The following is an 18,633-nucleotide window of genomic DNA, read 5'->3' on the forward strand; positions in this document are numbered from 1 at the left end:
CTGAGAAATTAGAGAACAATGTTCAAAAACTTGTTTTTTTATACTAATGAAAGAAAAAGTGGGGCAAATATTATGAATCCTTACATTGTTTTTAATGCATTTGTGTTTGAAGAACAGTAAAAAGTAAAAGCGCTCAATGCAGCAAAAGTCACTGTGAATCTATTGCAATAACACACTCTATCATTATAATCACTGAATGCATTAAAACAATAGTATTTTAATGTTGTACTATGTTGCATGGATTAATGTATCTTATTCTATCATTTAAGAATTTTTACAAATGCAAAGTACACAAGAGCATATTATGGCAATGCATGCGTAAGCTGCAAGTTCATTGAATTTGTGCTTAAGTATAGCTCAGTCAGGACTATATTTATTGACAATCACAAAAATTATATTTGGGAAAACAAAGCAGACATTTATGATATTGGGCTGGGTGGAGGTGGGTTGCAAAGTGGTTTGCTCAAATACTGCATCCTGTATGAGATTAGCTGGTTGGGAGTGTAGACTTTACCAGCTGACCCGTCACCTGATGTGGTGTTGCACTGAGCTGGTGTCCAGTTGATCTCCTGGGATTGAAGCTGAGTTTGGCTTTGTGGTCTTTTGTTATACGCCACTATATTCCTTTTATTAGATACTATATTTTATTCTTTACAAAAATCATGTTTTTGGCAGTTGGAATTGCTAAAAATCAATGTAACATCCAACTGCGTGTCTTTGGGAGTATCCTAAAAAAGATGAGCCAATTTTATTTGTACCCAGTAACAGTTGCAGCATTTTAATCATTTTGTTTAGTCACAGTCACCAACACTGATAAAAACATAGCACGGGGTAGAATAATGCACTCTGTGTCTCTGTGTCAAGTCAAATGATTTAAAAGCAACAAATGTTGACCAAATCGTTGCAAAAAATTATGAGGCAGATTTTTAATACAGTCTTTAATACTTGAACATAACTTCAGGGTAAGAAAATAGCAAGATGACAAAATGGTGCGAGGAATATCCTGAGGTTTCTGTAACAAAAATGACTAAACTAAACTACCAGTGTGGTTCTTGAACTATCAGTATGTTGAAAACTGGAGAGCAAGCATTCTAGGAAACAGCAACAAGTAACAGACAAGCGATTGAAAACTCCCGTTTTTGCATTCCCAAGCAGCAGCAGCAGACTTAAAGACAGCAGAATTTAACAGGTAGCCTCCTTCCTGCAGGTTACTGTGCCAGCTCTGATGATTCCCTACTGTAATCTTCATCTACACTCCGGTCCACATTTAAGGTAACATCCTCTGAGGCGTCATGGTCCACATCGGCCCGGTGAGGCAGGGCTCTGGTTCTGTACTGCTGCACAACTAGTTCTGCAACACAGATGTTAAATTAAAAAAAGATTTATGTAGACAGATGAAAGAATCACTGTACAAAGAACCAGTCGTAATCTCATTATGTAATTGTGGGATAATGTGAAAGCAAAATACTACATGAATATAACTAAGCCTGGAATGTCAAACCATTTTACTCCAATTTTGGACTCGAGTTTCCATCACTGTCAAGAAGTTAAACTACACATTCAGTTTCTGAGACACAGAAACACAATTTTGACATTATGTCTCAGTTTTTCTATAGATAATGAAACAGTGCAGTAATAAATGAAAGAAATCTGTCAGCATGACTCTGGGCCTAATTTGTAAGAAGAAAATGTGTAAAATTACACAAATCTATTGTTTAATTACTCTGGTGTATTGTGAATGGCCATGACGAGATCGTTATCAATAGGAAACGCTGTTAAACTTGTAAAATTGTTGTGAAAATACAGTTAAAAGTCCTAACTCACATTTTCCAAAGCCACCCTTCGGGCTGGATTGGAGTCTTTGATTCAGGAGCCTCATGTTTGACACCCCTCGTCTAAACAATAGATCCTGCATTAATAAATCTGTGCATTATATTTTGAAATGGAACTGATATAACTCTTGTTGTATCAGTTGTGTTCATGTCTTAAAAAAAGTTTTGGCTAACACCTGATAATAATCACTAATAAAAGCTTGACTCACTGCAGCTTATTTTACAGTATATACCAAGGAGGATAATAACCTTCACAGTTATCAAGAAACGCCAGCAAAACGGGTTTGTTTGAGTTGATCTGCACGTTTCCTGAAAACTGCGCCTGTGTGCACAGAAAATAAAAAAGTACTAGAGATGTTTGTTTTTTGTTTGTTTTTTTACATTTGCAAATATTAAAGCAATTTAAATGGCAAATGCCGAATCAGAAATGGTATTTAGCAACAGCAACTTTTTTTAAAACTGCTTTACCTTCAGTACCCATAAAATATCACTAGAGGGCGCTCTGTACCCACACATTTGCACAGCCGCCTCAGTCAGGCGGTCTGAACCAAGACTTGTGTCTAGAAAAAAAGTTTGATTCGCTGATCACGTGAATCCTTTTCATGCTTCCTGTTGAGGACGATGGTTGATGATGGGTTAACTAAAAATATTTTAGGTACTCTCAATACTCAGCATGTGAAAATATATATATAAAACACAAAGCAGCACAAAGAGAAGCATGAAAACCAAAAGATGCATCTCAAATGCTTAACATTTTAAAGTCAAACGCTATCACTGCAGGTTATCACTGCAGGTTACTCATCACCCTCTTTTAATATCAAATCAGTTAAATATTGTGAAATGAATCTAAAAATAATCTTTGGGGGAAACAGGGAGGCTATGAGGCCATAACAGTGGTGTGCTGTTGCATCATGTGATGTTTATCTCTGCCCAGCGCCTGTTGTGTTTACAAGCACCCAGACAGCCTGGTAAAAGAGAAAGCCCTGAACCGGTCTAATTTTCTTAATGTAATTAATGGATTTGTGATTGAAAGACAAATAGCTATGACCTTTTTTTTGGTAAAATATACACCCGCCCCTCATTTTGTTAGGTCAGCTGCACATCAACACAAATATCTAATCAGCCAATCACTAAATGCATTTAGGCATATAGACGTGATCAAGACGACCTGCTGAAGCACAAACTGAGCATCAGAATGGGGAAGAGAGGTGATTCAAGTGAGTCTGAATGTGGCACAGCTGGTGATTCCAGACTGGCTGGTCTGAGTATTTCACAAACTGCTGACCTACTGGGATTTTCTGACATAATCATCTGTAGGGTTTACACAGGATAGTCTGAAAAATACAGGAACAAAGTAAAAATCCAGCGAGTGGGAGTTCTCTCAGCTAAAATGATGTATTGATGATAGCTCAAATAACCACTTGTTACAACCAAGGCATGCAGAAGAGCACTTCTGAACACAAACTTTGAAGCAGATGGGCTGCAGCAGCAGAAGACCACCTGGTACCTCTCCTGTACCTAACTAAGAAAAGGAAACTGAGGCTATAATTAACACAAGCTCACCAAATCTAGACAATACAAGATTGTAATAAAAGAAAAACTTTCACTGGTCTGATGAGTATCGATTTCTGCTGCAACGTTTGGCTGTTTGCATCAGAATTTGGCATAAAAATGTGGAAACATTGATCCACCTGCAAACTGTATCAACAGTTCACGTTGGTGGTGGTGTAATAGTGCGAGGGACCCTTGGTACCAACTGAGTGTCGTTCAAACTCCACAGCCTACCCGAGCATTGCTGCTGACCGTGTCCATCCCTTTATGACCAAAGTGTGACCATCTTCTGATGAGGACGTCCAACAATAACATGTCAGAAGCTTAAATGAGCTCAAACTGGTTTCTTGAACATGACAAATCAAACTAGCATCAAACTGGCCTCATCAGCCGCCAGATCTCCATCCAATAGTAGTCGGGCTTCAGTCCTGACATCATTAAATAAACAACATGCTTTGAGAAGTGATGGTAAATCACAGAAAATATAAATTTCATAAAATTTTAGAGGCTAAAACCTGAAAATGTGACTGATCAGTTTTTACTTCTTGCTTCATGTGCATCGTTGAAAACCGTCAAACATTCAAACACACCTGCCACCTACATTCATCCTGAGTCATTTCATTTAATCAAAGTCTTTGAAACGGGGTGGAGCTTCTACTTTCTCAGAACTGGGAAGATGAGGTTCAGTTGGGAAAAAGCAACAGCAAAGCAACACCATGGTCTCACAGGTACTGGGTGTGGTTGGCGGTTAACCCGGCAGACATGCAAAGACAACTAACAGGTTTAGACAGAGAGCTGATGAAAAACAGAACAGATCAGAAAAAAATTACAAAATGTTTTCAATTAAAATAAAAGGTCCTAACAGATCTGAATCCCAATTCAAAGGATTAAAAAAAACACTGAGAAGCGAGACAGTGAGAGAGGTGAAGGTGGAACCACACACACACACGCACACGCACACACACACACACACACACGCATGCACACACAGACACACGCATGCACACACAGACACAGGTGGAACTACCTGTTTCTCAGGTGCTGTTGTCATGAGGGGCAGCCTGCCAAGGGACTCTGTCTCTCTGCAGTGCACAGTAGAGTCATTAAACATGGAAAGCTCGACTAAATGACTAGCATATACTGTATGTGATGAATGCACGTGTCTCTTCTCAGAGGACGCATTACATCAAGACTAGTGGATTTGATTCTGAAAACTGATATGTTGCACCCACATACTAGTAGTAATGCCAAAGGTCTAATGCTCTTTAACAGCAGCTCACAGGAAACCCTCAGAGCTCTACAGGGTATGAACTCAGTCAGAAACTGAAAGCCATTTCTGTATCATTTTTGGAACAGCTTGCACTCAGATATTTAGTTTTTACAGAGTATTTCTCGGAAAATACCATGACAAAAACAAAGGAGGGAATTCATGAAACAATATCATCTGTTACAAAGATTTAAAAAATAGTTCAGTTATCTCGGCCCTACAAGAAGACTGTTTGAAAAAAAGTAATACTGTGTTTGACAAATTCATGAAACAGATAACATATAAAGCTGAACAGTCTTTTGGAAATGTGTTCATCAGCCTGCTTTATACAAACTGTTGTTTCTCACATTGTAAGCGGTGACGCCAGTGTTAAATGTCTTACTGCCATTCTAAATGCCAATGACACAGCTTTGCTGGGCCCATAACACCACCGGTGGATAAGCTCAACACTTGGAGTTGGCAAATACCATTCATTCATTAATTCATTCACTCATTTATTCACTCATTCCACTCCTGACCAGCGAGCAGCTCCACTGCAGCAGCTCAATATTTAATGCCTTGCTCAGGAACTCCTGAGCAGCACGGACAGACCGGCCACTGTCACTGTTCCTTATTTCTTATTTAACAAAGAAAAAACACATTAAAGACAAAAAAAAAAGAGCAAAGCACCAACCAAAAGTTGTCAAAACATCTGGCAGATCCTCAACATCTGTCCTCTTTTGGTTCTGAAGGTCTGCAGAAAAATGCAACAAGATTTGTATCATACTTTCATGGGTAGTTATTACCTTTATAGGTTTTACTTTTTAACTTTATGTCCTGAGTCTGATGACTCTGTGTTTTGTGTTTGTTTATATTAACTTTTGTTCTCGTTTATTCTGGTTATGTCTTTTGTTAAGATTTGCTGTTTGGTAGGTTTCGGTTCTGTACTCCCTCTGTTCCTGTTCTGAGTCTGTCTCTGCATATGTGTTGAGTTTCCTGTTTTACTTTGAAGGTCTGTGTTCCTCCTTCTCGTCTGTGTAATGAGTGTCAGCCCTGTCTCCCAGCTGTTTCCTCTCAGTCCTGTTCACTTCTTGTATTTAGTGTCTGCGTCTCTCCCTGCTCGTTGTCGCGTCATTCCCCACTGTGCGTTTTGTCTGCCCGCCTGTTTGCTTGTTTAGTTTAGTTACTTTGCCAGTTTTCTGTTTTGCCTGCTGTCGAGCAATAAAGCTGAGTAGTTTTAAGTTCACTTTTGCCTCCACAAGTTTGCTCTTGGGTCCACAATTCCTGCCTTCACACAGTCATGAAACTTCATTCCAGTTACATTTGGAACACCATAGTTAGAAAATAATGTCTCCAATTTGTAATTTTGATATTTGTATTTGGGGACATGGCTCTACTCTTGGCCTGAGACGTCAGAGAGCAGGGCAACAGGACTCGAGCACCGAACAGACGAGAAATATAACAACTGATAAAGTTTCATGTGTAATGAAAGGGTGGGAGATGGCACTGAGCTCATCAGCTGACCTGCCAGACTTGGATTTAATGAAAGGTAATTTTTAAGTGCAGCCATCATCAACTCAAGTGTGCAGGCATAAAAGAATATAAGGGAACGTGTGATATATATTGTTTTAAAAGTAAAGGTTTGTTTATTCTTGTTGGCCAGCATTTTTCAGAGGCTCATGCTCACTAGGATACGGTAGATGAAGATAATTACACAACATTTAAAGTATTAAATTAAACAAAGCTCCACAAATTTTGTAAAGACAACAGATTATTGGGCTGGCTTACAATCATTGGTATTACTATTTACTAATAGACTCATATTACTGAATGAAGGAAAAAATCATATTCACAGACAATAACTGTAACATGTTAGTCTGCACATGTAAGTGGAGTGGCCTCCAGTGGGACAGAGTTCATAACATCTTTTACTTTTACAGGGAAATAAGATGGGGCACTGATATGGTCTGCGGGCCGGCTACATTTAACCCATCACTAATCCACTAAACCCATATCGCTAGACCTTTGGTATGTTAGTAGTTACTCAGTGGTGGGAAACACACGTGCAGTGGGGTACCTGTAATGCTGATGAATGTCAGTGTAGCCCTGAAACCCCTACGAGCGATGCTGCTGTCCGACGTAAACCGAAGCACCATGGTGCTGTGGTAGGAAAGGACAGGAGGAGGGATACTGCCGCCACACAGCAAGGCTAAACAAAGAAATGCAACAAGATACTGAGTGATACAGGTATAAAAAGATGAATTCTGATTTGATGTATCCATCCTACCAATCTCCTCTGTTCCTTCAACATCTCCCAGGACAGTGAGGGAATCATACAAGCATCTCTCCGACTCCTCCAGGTCAAAATCAGTAAACTCCAGCTGAAAATATAGAAATCAACCAGCTTCTAATCACACATGTCCTAATAATACCTTAAGAAGAATACCAGGTAGGTAAGTTGTGCAGCTCACCTTAACCACATGACCCAGAGGAGCATGGATTACCCAGTGGAGGACACAGTCATTACTGTAGGCTTGTGGGTGATTTGGACTGTGTATAGAAGCCTTATCGTCAACCAGAACAAGTGTTCCACATCCTGAGTGCGCGCACACACACACACACACACACACACACACACACACACACACACACACACACACACACACTAGACAGTTCAGTTTAAAACATTTAAAAACACTCATCTGCACACAAATGCACAAATGTGCTGTTTTTAAACCTAGAGCGTGTGTGTATTTTTTAGAGTCCTCAGTTAGCCTGTTGGTGTCTCAAGCAGCATCCACCTGCATAATTTGCTGTTTGTTACAAAAACCACAACCCACAGACACAGCAGAAGCTAAAATTGTGTATGAGCTGAGTACGCAGTGCGTGCATCACTCTGCCAGCTGTATAGTGTATAATCTGGATTGCACAATGCGCTCGTGTATGTTTGCAGTGTATGTTGTATTTCCCACCAGGATGAGAGTGTCCTTTGACCGCATGGTGCCTAATTACAAAGCCACTTCCTGCTCTGCTAACATCAGAGGAAAAGAGAAGTGTGGCATTGTGGGAATTATTTAGAAGAACTGGGCCGGGCAGCACACTTCCACAGAATATCCCTGAAACACAGAGGCACATGAAGACGTTTAGATATTTACACACACTTTTCTTGATATGTATTCCATGAACAAGATTCTCTCGTTGTCAGTGTGTGCATTCGGGGTGTCATTCAGTGTTTTGCAAAGACTAAACCTGTGCTTACCAGCAACATTTAGCTGCATGGTCATCAAAAAAAATCCTACAGAAAATCCTAATCCTACATTCATCAATTCATGTGAAAGAAAGAATTAGATACACCGTCAAAGCTGTGGGAAGCTTCATGTTTTCAGCCAAGCTGTTTACGATAAGATATATTATGTAGGCCAACCACATCCTGACCCCGGCACAGTTTTAACTCACAGCCAAGACACAGAAAAACTGCTACCTCTTACAGCCATTTGTAAATTATTTGAACTGGCAATAGGAACATACCCTGTATATAAAAGATGGGCATAGCCTCCACAATACCAATCACTGGGTTGGTGGGCTCTGTTTGAAGCCTCATAGTGGTTTAGCAACCATATTCACTTCTTTTTAAGCCACAAGTGACCACATTTGAAGCGGAGAGGGTGGAGTGCTGAGTTATCAGCTCCTACTGGCAATGGGTGCAACATCCACATCTGCTACTTAGTATTTGTAACAGGCTAACTTACCAGAACAGACGCACAATTTTCTTAGGTCTGTGCCAAATAGCAGGTCATGTTATTTGGAAGATAATTTAAAAAAAAAAAAAATCCATTAAGTGACTTAGTGAAACTGAAGCCCAGCAGAGAGCCATGAGCTACAGCTGCATGTGTCATCACATGTCACTCAGTGTGGCTGCGCTTCTAATTTTAAGCCTCACCTGCATCCAAATGGATGAGGTGTAAAAACAGAGTTGTTACAAAAGGGGAGACCACATTATTTTGTTCACCAACATGTTTTCTAAAGGTATTTTAACATCGCGGTTTGAGGTTGCCATTGTGGGCACTTCTGCATGAAGCCCAGACATATCAGAAATATTACTTCTCATTTCAAAGACGTGATATATAAGAATGTATTTTTAGAAATGTTTCACATGTCCTTTAACACAGCCATCCCCAGAGGTCCAGGCTGGCTCTGATGCATCTTTAGTACAGTATAAGCTGGTGTATTGGATTCCTTTCCCTTACAGTATCTGAATTCTTTCACCCATGAAGATGACATTTCACAACTCCTCCAATCGGGCTCCAAGTGGGAAAGAGTTAGGAGAGTCATTACTTCATGACCCCCATGGTTGCTCGTATTAAATGAATGAAGGTGAACTGAACAGAAGCTCAATAACTGGCTTTTTCTTTTTCAGTTGCACATATATTGATATTTTTCATTACATTACTACAATAGACTACATATAATGATAGTATTGTGAGACTGCGATTCCCACAACATACAAACTAGTTGTTATTGTTGAGGTTAGCCAGGAAATGATTGTGAGTCAGTGCACTGTAAGCTGAAATGAAGGTGTTTGAAACTCACCAACAGGCCGATGGCTTCCTACTGAAACAGTGAGTCGATCATACCGACAGTACGAGTCGTTCTCCAAGTCAAAAAGATCGAACTCCAGCAGAATACTATAACCTGGAGGAACGCTGATGCTCCACAAACACAACCTGTATGAAGGCATGAACAGTTTAACCAGGGCACTGTATTTTCCTTCTTTACATCCATATAATCCTGAGCTAAAAGTCAAATGTTAGTTTTTTAGAGTTTCTCATCCTCACAGAATTATAGGAAATATTGATTGCCAGTTATCTTATTAAGCATGGCGTTAGCTCAGGCAGCTTCTGGCACATCGGCTGATCTCAGTGACTGCTCATATCAGCACATCTGATTCATTTGCTTTAGGCTGCACATCTGTAAGCCACCTCATAACCCACCTCCACCCCAGCTTGTCCATTCAGTCTGCATCGAAATCAATTGATATCGCATCTGTTGCATGGACTGGTTGTTGCTCTCTCTGCCATCTTTTAAATTTATGCACGTAAATGGCCTCAAATATAAATCACTACAGATGGATTTACAGTGTTCTCTTGACTACACTGATTCTGACTGAGCAGGCAGTTAGCACCGCCGCTTAGTTCTTCTCTGAAGTGTCACTCACTGGTTGTTGTCATAGCGATCGCCATGGAGCCTGGGATTTTTGATTACCCCGTTAATGTCAGACACAGGCCCATCTCTCACACTGCAGAGTCCTGAGACACACGCAAACATCAAAGAAGCATGAGCACATTATGAAATATAGATGAACAAGAGTTGGTGTAATGAGTGGAAAGACAACTCACTTGATGAAACCGTTGTCTGCTGCTGGTGCTCAGCTGAAAGAAGTAGAAAGATGAAAGAGAGAACATAAATATAGATGGAAGAACTTCATCTGTCATCAGAATATTTGTTTCTGGAGGAACTGTGGACAAAACCCCACAGAGTTAAACCGCAGATTAACGTAATCTAAAATGTTCTAATTAGTTAATTCATATTTATTCAATACAAAATGTTTTTTCTCCTAATTTTCAGAATGACACTGCTGAGTTTAAACAATTCAAAAATGCCTACAGACGTGGTTTTTGTAACCTTTTCTTCTCATAAAAATAATAATAAAAATCTGTTCTAACCATGATGACAGCATCAGATTAAGTCCAGCATGCTTTGATAAAGCTCAGCCTCAAAAGTTGTCTTTGTTGGGATCCACAAAGTGGCCCCATATGGAGAAGCAACAGCTTTAAATTGTATCACGTTAAATATTAATAACAGCAGCAGCTGCTAAATGAACTGCAGACAACAATCTGCTGCTCATGTTTGTACATCACACACTGTGTGAAAGCTAACGTCATCATACAGGGATGACACATACAAGATGCTATGCGTCTACTGTACAAAAGTCCTGAGGAAACCCTCATTTCTTCATATTCTGCTTGGAAAATAGGAATAATATGTTATTGTTTTCATAGATCCAACTACAGAAAGGCAAGAAATGAGACATTTTTGTGACAAACAGTAGTAACAAAGTATCAGATACATCTTAACTTTTGTTTATTGTTTATTTGAGTTATCTGTTGTGTTTAGACAGTGTTAAGTGGTTTTCTTCAGAGGAAAGAAGCACTGCTCTGATAAGGGTCCGATACGAGGGCCGGAATGAAAATGAGTGACAAAGAAGTCACTGTATAAAAGGAAGACTTGGAAAGGTCTTCAGAGAGCCGGGACAGCTATTAAGACTGCTCTTTAAAAACAGTTACAAGTCGGGCTCCTTGGAAGCAAAGTATAAAGAAAGGAAAGGTGACTCAATGCTTTTTCACAGTACTGTACTCACAACACTTAGAAAGCTGGGCGATTAGTTAAAGGAATGTCACAAAGGCAAGTGTGTTTGTATATTACGTCATGAAGGTCTGTTTTTTAAGAACATATTTGAATCGATTGCTGATGAGGAAACAAAGAATCTTTACCTTCATCTCCTGATATTTCAACAAACAGACATTGTTTACATTCCTGTCTGTTACATCACATTTTGATGGTCAAGCAGCACTTTAAAGGTTAGGAAAACAGGTTTCTCACCACCTTGATATGTGGGTGGAGGCATATTTACTGCAATATGTTTCTACAAGCTTTAGCTACTTTTTAAGTTTGTCCCTGACTAAACTACAAAGTGACATTCAGATGTTATCAGATGGATCTCAGGGTGTAATAGCCACTTTGTAGCAGCACTGTACTACCTCCATATATGGTTATCATGTGACACACCATGTCTATCACACTCTTTAGAAGCAAATATGCTGTATATGCTGTATCAAAACCTACCCTCTCTCAATTTACGCTTGATCCAAGGCAGCAGCAGCCTGACGTCAGTGAAAATCCCCGGAGAACCTTGTTTGGAAGGGGGGCGGCTGCTGTTGTTTCCCCAGCTCCTACCACATCCTTTACCCCAGGAAGTCACGCCCAGCGCCACCCAGCGATGACCTTCTGACCCTGCTGGACACACCAAAGGACCTCCTGAGTCTCCCTGGACAGAGGATGAAGTCGTGGGTCAAGGGATGAGTCAATTATTTAAAGCTCAGTGGGATAGAATGACTGATTTACGGCACTGAATTGTGCTGTAAATAGAGCATCTGTGAGGATGGAGAAAAAATCTGAAGTTATAGATAATGAAAAGATTTTTAATACCTGACAGGCATCCCTCCCTCCTGTCTCTGGGCCGGCACACAGAACTGTCATGCTCGGCTGAGGCCGGACGAGTCTCTGGTTCATCATAGAACCTTTAAGAGTTTGGAGGACATATTTACATTTGGCTCGGTCAACCAAATCCAAATGCACCTCTCTCAGAACCATAGGAAGATGACCCCCTAAGAAACAGTTACATAGATTGGAATAGATTAAAAAGCTCCAGTCTAATTTAACAATATTTAAAAGTCAGAAAAACGACATACGTTCCTTTATCCTCCCCCATCCAGCCGTCATGCAAGCGGTCTGAGGAAGGATATTGTCATTAGGTAAAGGCAGACATATCGGCTGGACACGAGCTCCTGTTGAAAAAGTCACATCAGGTCAAATTAAAAACCATGGTGGCCCGAAAGTACAAAACACAACAGAAACACAACATTCCTTGTTTCTGTTTTCACATCATTGCATCATGCTTGAATGTTATTCTCAGCAGTGTCCTTGTGTGACTTTTGTCATTGTTGAACCTGACAAAGAATCTGTAAGTTGTACTTGCTTGCATGTGAGCTATGTGTGTCCTGTGACGAGCTATGATGCTTCAAGCAAGCATGCAGACTGCATACACATCACTGTGCTCTGAGGATCTGAAGGAACATCTTAGAGCCATTACATGTTAAAACTGCACTGACCTTCAGTCTGCTGCTCCCTTCTTTGCAAAGGGTCACCGCAGCAAATCTGCATATCTGATTGGTCGGACGATCTTCCTCACAACTCTTGAGGAATTTGTCTCAAACAACGAGTAGTCACATGTTAAGTGAATGTGTTAACCATGCACCATGTAGCCACACCATCCCAGCATTTCAAACTTAAAAATTCAGTGCTGTCAGAAAACTTCTAATGTAACAGAGACCTCCCACCTAGATTCAGATACCTGGTTCTTGTGAAATAATCCAGAAGAAATTGGTTTGTTTTTTTTTTAAATTTGATAGAAAGAGTTGATACAAAAGATATAATTCTATTTTTATAGTTGATTTGCTCCATTTGTAGCCACATAGCTTTCTGTAATAACATTTTCTCCTTTACCATATTGATGTCTTGAAACCAGATGTGACAGATGAGGTGTGGATCTGAGAAAACATGCTGATCGACTCAATTGCAAATCATCGGCAAATGAGCGGAACTGGACTGGAATTCACACAGTAGACTTGATTTTTTACTCAATATGACCCAAAATGCAGGTTTAAGGCACTTGTTTGAGTCTCTGAGTCGAACACAGTGATCAGTATGACACGTTATTTGATTTTGAGCCAATGCGAACAGAAAACTTGCCCATCTGGATGCGTTGGTTCAGCTCTATGAGAGCTATGTCATAGTTCATCGGCAGAGCAGGGTTGTACTTTTCATGGACTGAGACAGACTTGACCAGAAAGACTTGCTCCTCCTCATCGTGTACTCTCTGGTCAAACTCTCCAACAAGGACTCTCACACCACTGAGAAACTCTCTAGAGAGAACATTCAAAGCTTATCATTTATTCCCGTTAGATAAAATGTTAATTCAATTCTGCTCAATTATAAGTCGTGTCAGCGACATAACGCTTTATACTTTGACAAAGATGTGAAGCAGTGTGCAGCAGTCATTATCCAGCAGTCACTCAAGATGGATCCTCCACAGAAATGAGAGCCCCTGTTCTGGAGGGAAACCTGAGGACAGACGATCCATAAGAAGATTAAGCAGAGCCAACAGCATGAGTCAGTTTGTCACTAAAAGAAAAGGCTGGTTTACCCTTTTCTTTGTGTTTGCTATGCCAGCCTTAAAAATGACACTTTTTTCATGCAGACCCATGAATGCAAGATTCATGTAAAATGCAGCAGATGTGTGAAGTTTAAATGTTTAAAATGATGAGCAAAGTTGCAGTCTCTCATATTGCAGGACTGCGGTGCTGAATAAGGTTTTTTTTTTTTTTTTTTTTTAATAGCAACCCTTTAAAGCCTGAAACATTAAATAATAACCAGAGAAATATATATATTTTTGAAAGTGAAGCATTTATTGAACCTTTTGATAATTTAAAAAAAGAAACAAGTTTCAATTCGTATTTTGTTTGCTACATACTTTATATTTTTGTGTGTGTAATTTATTTACATTTTTCTAGGGGAAAAACACACGGATGATTTAGAAGTTTTAAAAAAAACTTTCAAAAGTTTGTATGTGTCAAATATGATATACTAGGCATTAAAGGGGTTAAACCGAGCAATTGAGCAACGAAGCAATTTATCCACAAAATTCCACGGAGCTGTCCTTTTTGGTTCATAGTGTAAAAGGTTACTCCCATCTCTTTGTCATTGAGTGATCCTCAGGAAATACCAGCATGAGCAACCATGTCATGTTTGTGGAGGACAGAATACGTGGTGAGCCTGCATGGCCGCTGATAACCATCAGGGGTGAACAAGAAAGGAAAGTTCAACAATAACTTTAACCACTGATATGCATCTTTAAAGATAAGCAAAATAGCAGTCAGATCAGACAGCTAAGCTAAAGAAAAGAAAGAAAGAGAGAAACCTGAAAGAAGAACTAAATAACTGACCAACCACGGGTGTGATCCGTACATGGCTTCAGTTCCTCCTACCACCCTCAGAGAGGAAACCGTCGGGTTCCACACTTGAGAAATTCCACATTTCGAACCTAACAGAAAGCATCAATACTTTTGAGACCACTGACAACATTTTCCCTCAGCTCTGTGTCATTTTAAGACATGAAAGGTTGTGTGTTCCTTTTTTCAGCACCCATCCTATTACTCACCTGTTTGAGCAGCATGGATGTCAGTGTTTACCCAAAAATACAGAGAGAGCAGAGCGGCGGTGGTCCTCATCATAACCCGAGCATGGAGAAAAGGTCTCATACTGGGCAGACAAAAAGGTTTATAAGGACTAGTGTGATGTGAGGGTATACTCACAAACAAACCAGTAAAGGCTGGCCGTGATGGTGATTGGTGAGTTCAAATGTCGCAGTAAAAATTAGTTGGAGAAAAGTGGTGAAAGTGTTTATCATCTCAAGGTCAGCTGTGGTGAGGTGTGCAGAGTGTTATTGGTGCCTCAAAAACAGGGCAGCAGCTGTAAAGCCTTCAAGGGGGAGAAACAGTCATAAAACACGCACAAAAGGACAGAGAGCACACTTACTGCCGCACAGCCTGTGTGAAAAGAAGTGCTGACGTAAAAGCAGCCAGAAAGGGAGGAAAACGGGGAAAGCAGAGAAATAAAACGACAAAATCTTCCAAGTGTCAAAGCTGCAGCCTCTGTGAAGGAGTCCTCTGAATCATCTGACATTCAGAAAAATATTTACATTTTTAAAATTTCACACAAATCTCATTTTCAGAGATGTTTGCTTTATTGGATATTAGATTAACACCACTTACTGTATTGCTTGGTCAAGAAATGTGTTGTAAAAGCTTAAAAATAACAAGTCCTGATCGCATTTGTCACTTTGTGATAACAAAAACGACAACAGGCAGCTGAAAAGTTATTTTACTTACCAGAAAGCAGCACTGTGAGAACGTTTCTCTTTTTCTTAACCTGTGCTACAAAAAAAATACCTCAACATGAGAGTTTCCTCTCCCAGTTACATTTGCAAATGACTGAGAAGTGCGGAGGAGTATTCTGCTCTGAGAGGTGGAAATTAGATACACACCGAGTGTGGCATATCAGCAAAGTAGCAGTATCAGTAGAGTATTCCCAAAAGGAAAGTGTACTGTAGATATTTTAAGAAATACATTGTTCCAACTAAAACCAGTGGGTTACAAGTAAAAACAGATTTTCATCAAAAGCTGCTCATATTGTTTCATTAACAGCCAGGAAGACATGAGTGTGCAGGTATGAGCATAATAATCTATTAGGTTAATATATTTATATATCCTCTCTTCTGGCTCTGCTTTGGGCTCCACCAAGTCCAGCTTCATGCTAACTTTGTAACCAGATTTGCTGACCATATAAAGCACAGACGGCATAAAAGATCCACTTAATTCTCAGATCCTAAAGTGAAGCGCAAGTGCCTTAAACCTGCATCTCTTTGAACTCCACCAGAGGTTGATGTCTGTGGTTGCAAAAAGAATTGCGGTTTCTACAGAGTGAGTTTATTGATGTAGTAAATTACTTATACTGAATAAAACATTAAATCCATTTTGCAAGTTTTGATCATTCTAAAGGCCGTTACACATCGTATGTGTGATGAAAAAATGACATAACATGTTGAATCTTCCATATCTGACCTCGTTGTGTAATGTGTACACACACCAAATGCACTGTAAAAATAAAATTATGTCAACATCAAGCAACATCCTGTTTTGTTGTGTCTGAGGTTACTATTTCCATCTCGCTGTGTAATCTCTACCGCTGTGCGATTTGAGGTACGAGCTCGCTTGTTGCCAAATTCAGTGATCCGATTAGTTAGATCTGTTGTATCTGAAAAATCAGAAGAATCGAGCTTGGTTCTGAGTATACTTTTGGTGTGAGCGGCTGCATTATGAATAATCCGAAAAACATTTTTAATGCACGAAAGATTCACATGGATTTTACGTGTCCTGAAGGCCTTGAGAGTCAAAAAAGGTGGATTGTGCAGGATATCACCATCAGAATCGACCCTCACTCATCACACCAAGATGGCGACACTCATCTCAGGGTTTTTAAACAGGAGTTCACAAACCAGTGGGTAGCGACGTCCATCTTTTGTACGGTCCATGGCCTAAATCATAAAAAGTAGCATTGCAGGCCACGGAACCACGACGACGAGCTGAAAGACGTTAAAAAGCTCCACAGATTTGAGGTGAACTGCAGATTACAAATTTCTCATATTATTACATGACAACTCAATAAATTACATGACAACGACGACAGGCACAACCATAGCCACAAGTATCCCTGCTATCAACTTTCCACATTCTCATTTCCCGGCTTTACTCAGCAATCCCACGGAGGGTTTTCCAAGTAACTCACATGAAAACACTTCCAAAAGCTTTCATAAAGTACTTATAGATTGAATCGCCATTTTGTTAACAAGTACACAAATGAGCAGCTATTGACCACGAGTGTTTAAAAGCCTGCACATCAGCATTCCCTGAATTAAAAAATGGAATAGACGTTTAGTGTGTATTTATGTGAGTGTTTTCTGCCTCGGGGCTCCCACTCTAAGCCTTATAAGCCCCCTGCTTCCTGTTTATGCAGCCCAGTGGCCCAGACCCCACAGGGTGTACATGGCTGGATGTGACTCAGTGCTTGGCATAGTTGCTTGGCCACAGTTGCCGGGGCTGCTGTTGCCAGGTGTTGCAGAGAGACGCGTAAAATACCGTGCTGTCGGTAACAATTGGCATAAACAATAAATGGAAGCGTGAAACGAGGTCAGCCTTCAACGGATCATTGTCTTCATTTCTCTTGTTTGTGTAAAGCTGGACAAGAGGAGCGATGAAAGGTTCCCTCCTCACACATAAATCCAGATCAATGTCTGAGCAATATGTAGTAGCTGTACACAATAGCATCCGATTGGTAGGAAGCAATTCAGTCTTTATAAATTCTTTATGTAAAAGAGGAAGCATTAACATGCGGGCACAGAAGGCTTAGCACTTCAGTAAACAAACTTTAACCTCAATCAGACTAATATTGTTTCCAACCTGAAATGTTGTGCTTAAAGAAGCCTGATTATACAGGTAAAGTTTACAGGTCTTGAGTACAATAAAAATTAATGTTGTGTTCCAAATATTAAGCCAATTCTTCACACAAGGATTGTACATCTACTTTCAAACCAAACTATGTTGCATGTTTACATCTGCTTTTTCCCCGAACTCACTGTGTACGTTTATCCCAGCCTTGTTAGTGGGATTCTGGATCCAGTTTCTAAGAGCATTTACTAAGTTAAAACATATAACTTTGTTCTCTTTATATCAGAATACTATATTAACTAAGTACCTGCAAATAACCAAAACTAATGTGAGCAAATGTGCAGTGTTAAAAATTCCAATCAAATTAGAAACCATGCTGGTTCTTCCACATAATGGTATGCATGTAATATTTGTTTTATTACTCTCCCAGTCAGATACTTGAAATTAAGGGTAAGACTCCCTAATTAAGGCCATGTTTGACACCGTCTACTTGAACTCACCTCCACAAATTCAAGAACCAAACCCCTCGACCACTTTGAGCTTTTGTAACCGAATTATCTGGCAAAAACATAGGAGCTGCGATGCTGTACAACCCATCCAAGAAGTTTTTTGCTACACTTGGTGAGAAAACTTCTAGTATTTTATAATTCTCTTGCTTAGCAGTATTTAGCTTGCAAATCAAACTTTGCAGAATTAGCTGATAACTCCATCCTCTTGCTCAGAGATCACTATTGGCTCCAAAACACCAACATTGAGGTTGGTAAAGCTGATATAACGATGGCAACATCCATCTTTAAAATACAGTTTATGGTCACAGTAGCTTGCTAATGTCATGAATGACATTTCAATCTTTGATTGAAGTGCAGACTTTCAGTTTTAATTCAAGTGATTTAACAAAGTACACCATTAAATGTTTAGGAATTACAGCCATTTTTATACACAATGGCCCATTTTCAGAGGCTCAAACACTAATTTGACAACTATATGACAAACAGCACCTTTTCCTTTTTTATTCAAGGACAGACAAAACAGAAAAGATCTGGGATTGATCCAAGTGAATTTGGGAGCCGTTTACGGGAACTCAATATAAGGTCCAAAGAGA

General features: G+C 39.8%; 1 protein-coding gene across 1 annotated transcript; it reads right to left on the minus strand.

Annotated features, from left to right (window-relative positions):
* Positions 1-763: 763 nt before the first annotated feature.
* On the minus strand, positions 764-14,786 carry ovch2 (ovochymase 2). Its single transcript, XM_085411402.1, has 16 exons — positions 14,687-14,786; positions 14,472-14,569; positions 13,493-13,590; positions 13,219-13,391; positions 12,159-12,254; positions 11,896-12,074; positions 11,533-11,734; positions 10,026-10,058; positions 9,845-9,935; positions 9,220-9,353; positions 7,602-7,745; positions 7,101-7,225; positions 6,917-7,010; positions 6,707-6,838; positions 5,324-5,383; positions 764-1,351 (listed from the first exon to the last, which is right to left on the minus strand). Exons 1-16 carry the CDS (start codon positions 14,784-14,786, stop codon positions 1,209-1,211), a joined length of 1,902 nt encoding a protein of 633 aa, XP_085267528.1. The 3' UTR covers positions 764-1,208.
* Between the last annotated feature and the right edge of the window lie 3,847 nt (positions 14,787-18,633).

This window comes from Rhamphochromis longiceps, linkage group LG7 (assembly GCF_057381845.1).
Source record: "Rhamphochromis longiceps isolate RC_006_pf linkage group LG7, R_longiceps_female_GT1.1, whole genome shotgun sequence".
Lineage (NCBI taxonomy): Eukaryota > Metazoa > Chordata > Actinopteri > Cichliformes > Cichlidae > Rhamphochromis > Rhamphochromis longiceps.

Excerpts from the sequence above, each read along its gene's own strand:
- ovch2 (XM_085411402.1), bottom strand. The coding sequence starts at position 14,786 with ATGAGACCTTTTCTCCATGCTCGGGTTATGATGAGGACCACCGCCGCT. Across the intron at positions 14,570-14,686 it reads CATCCATGCTGCTCAAACAG|GTTCGAAATGTGGAATTTCT; the intron begins GTGAGTAATAGG and ends GCTTTCTGTTAG. Across the intron at positions 7,746-9,219 it reads AGGAAGCCATCGGCCTGTTG|GGATATTCTGTGGAAGTGTG; the intron begins GTGAGTTTCAAA and ends TCTGTGTTTCAG.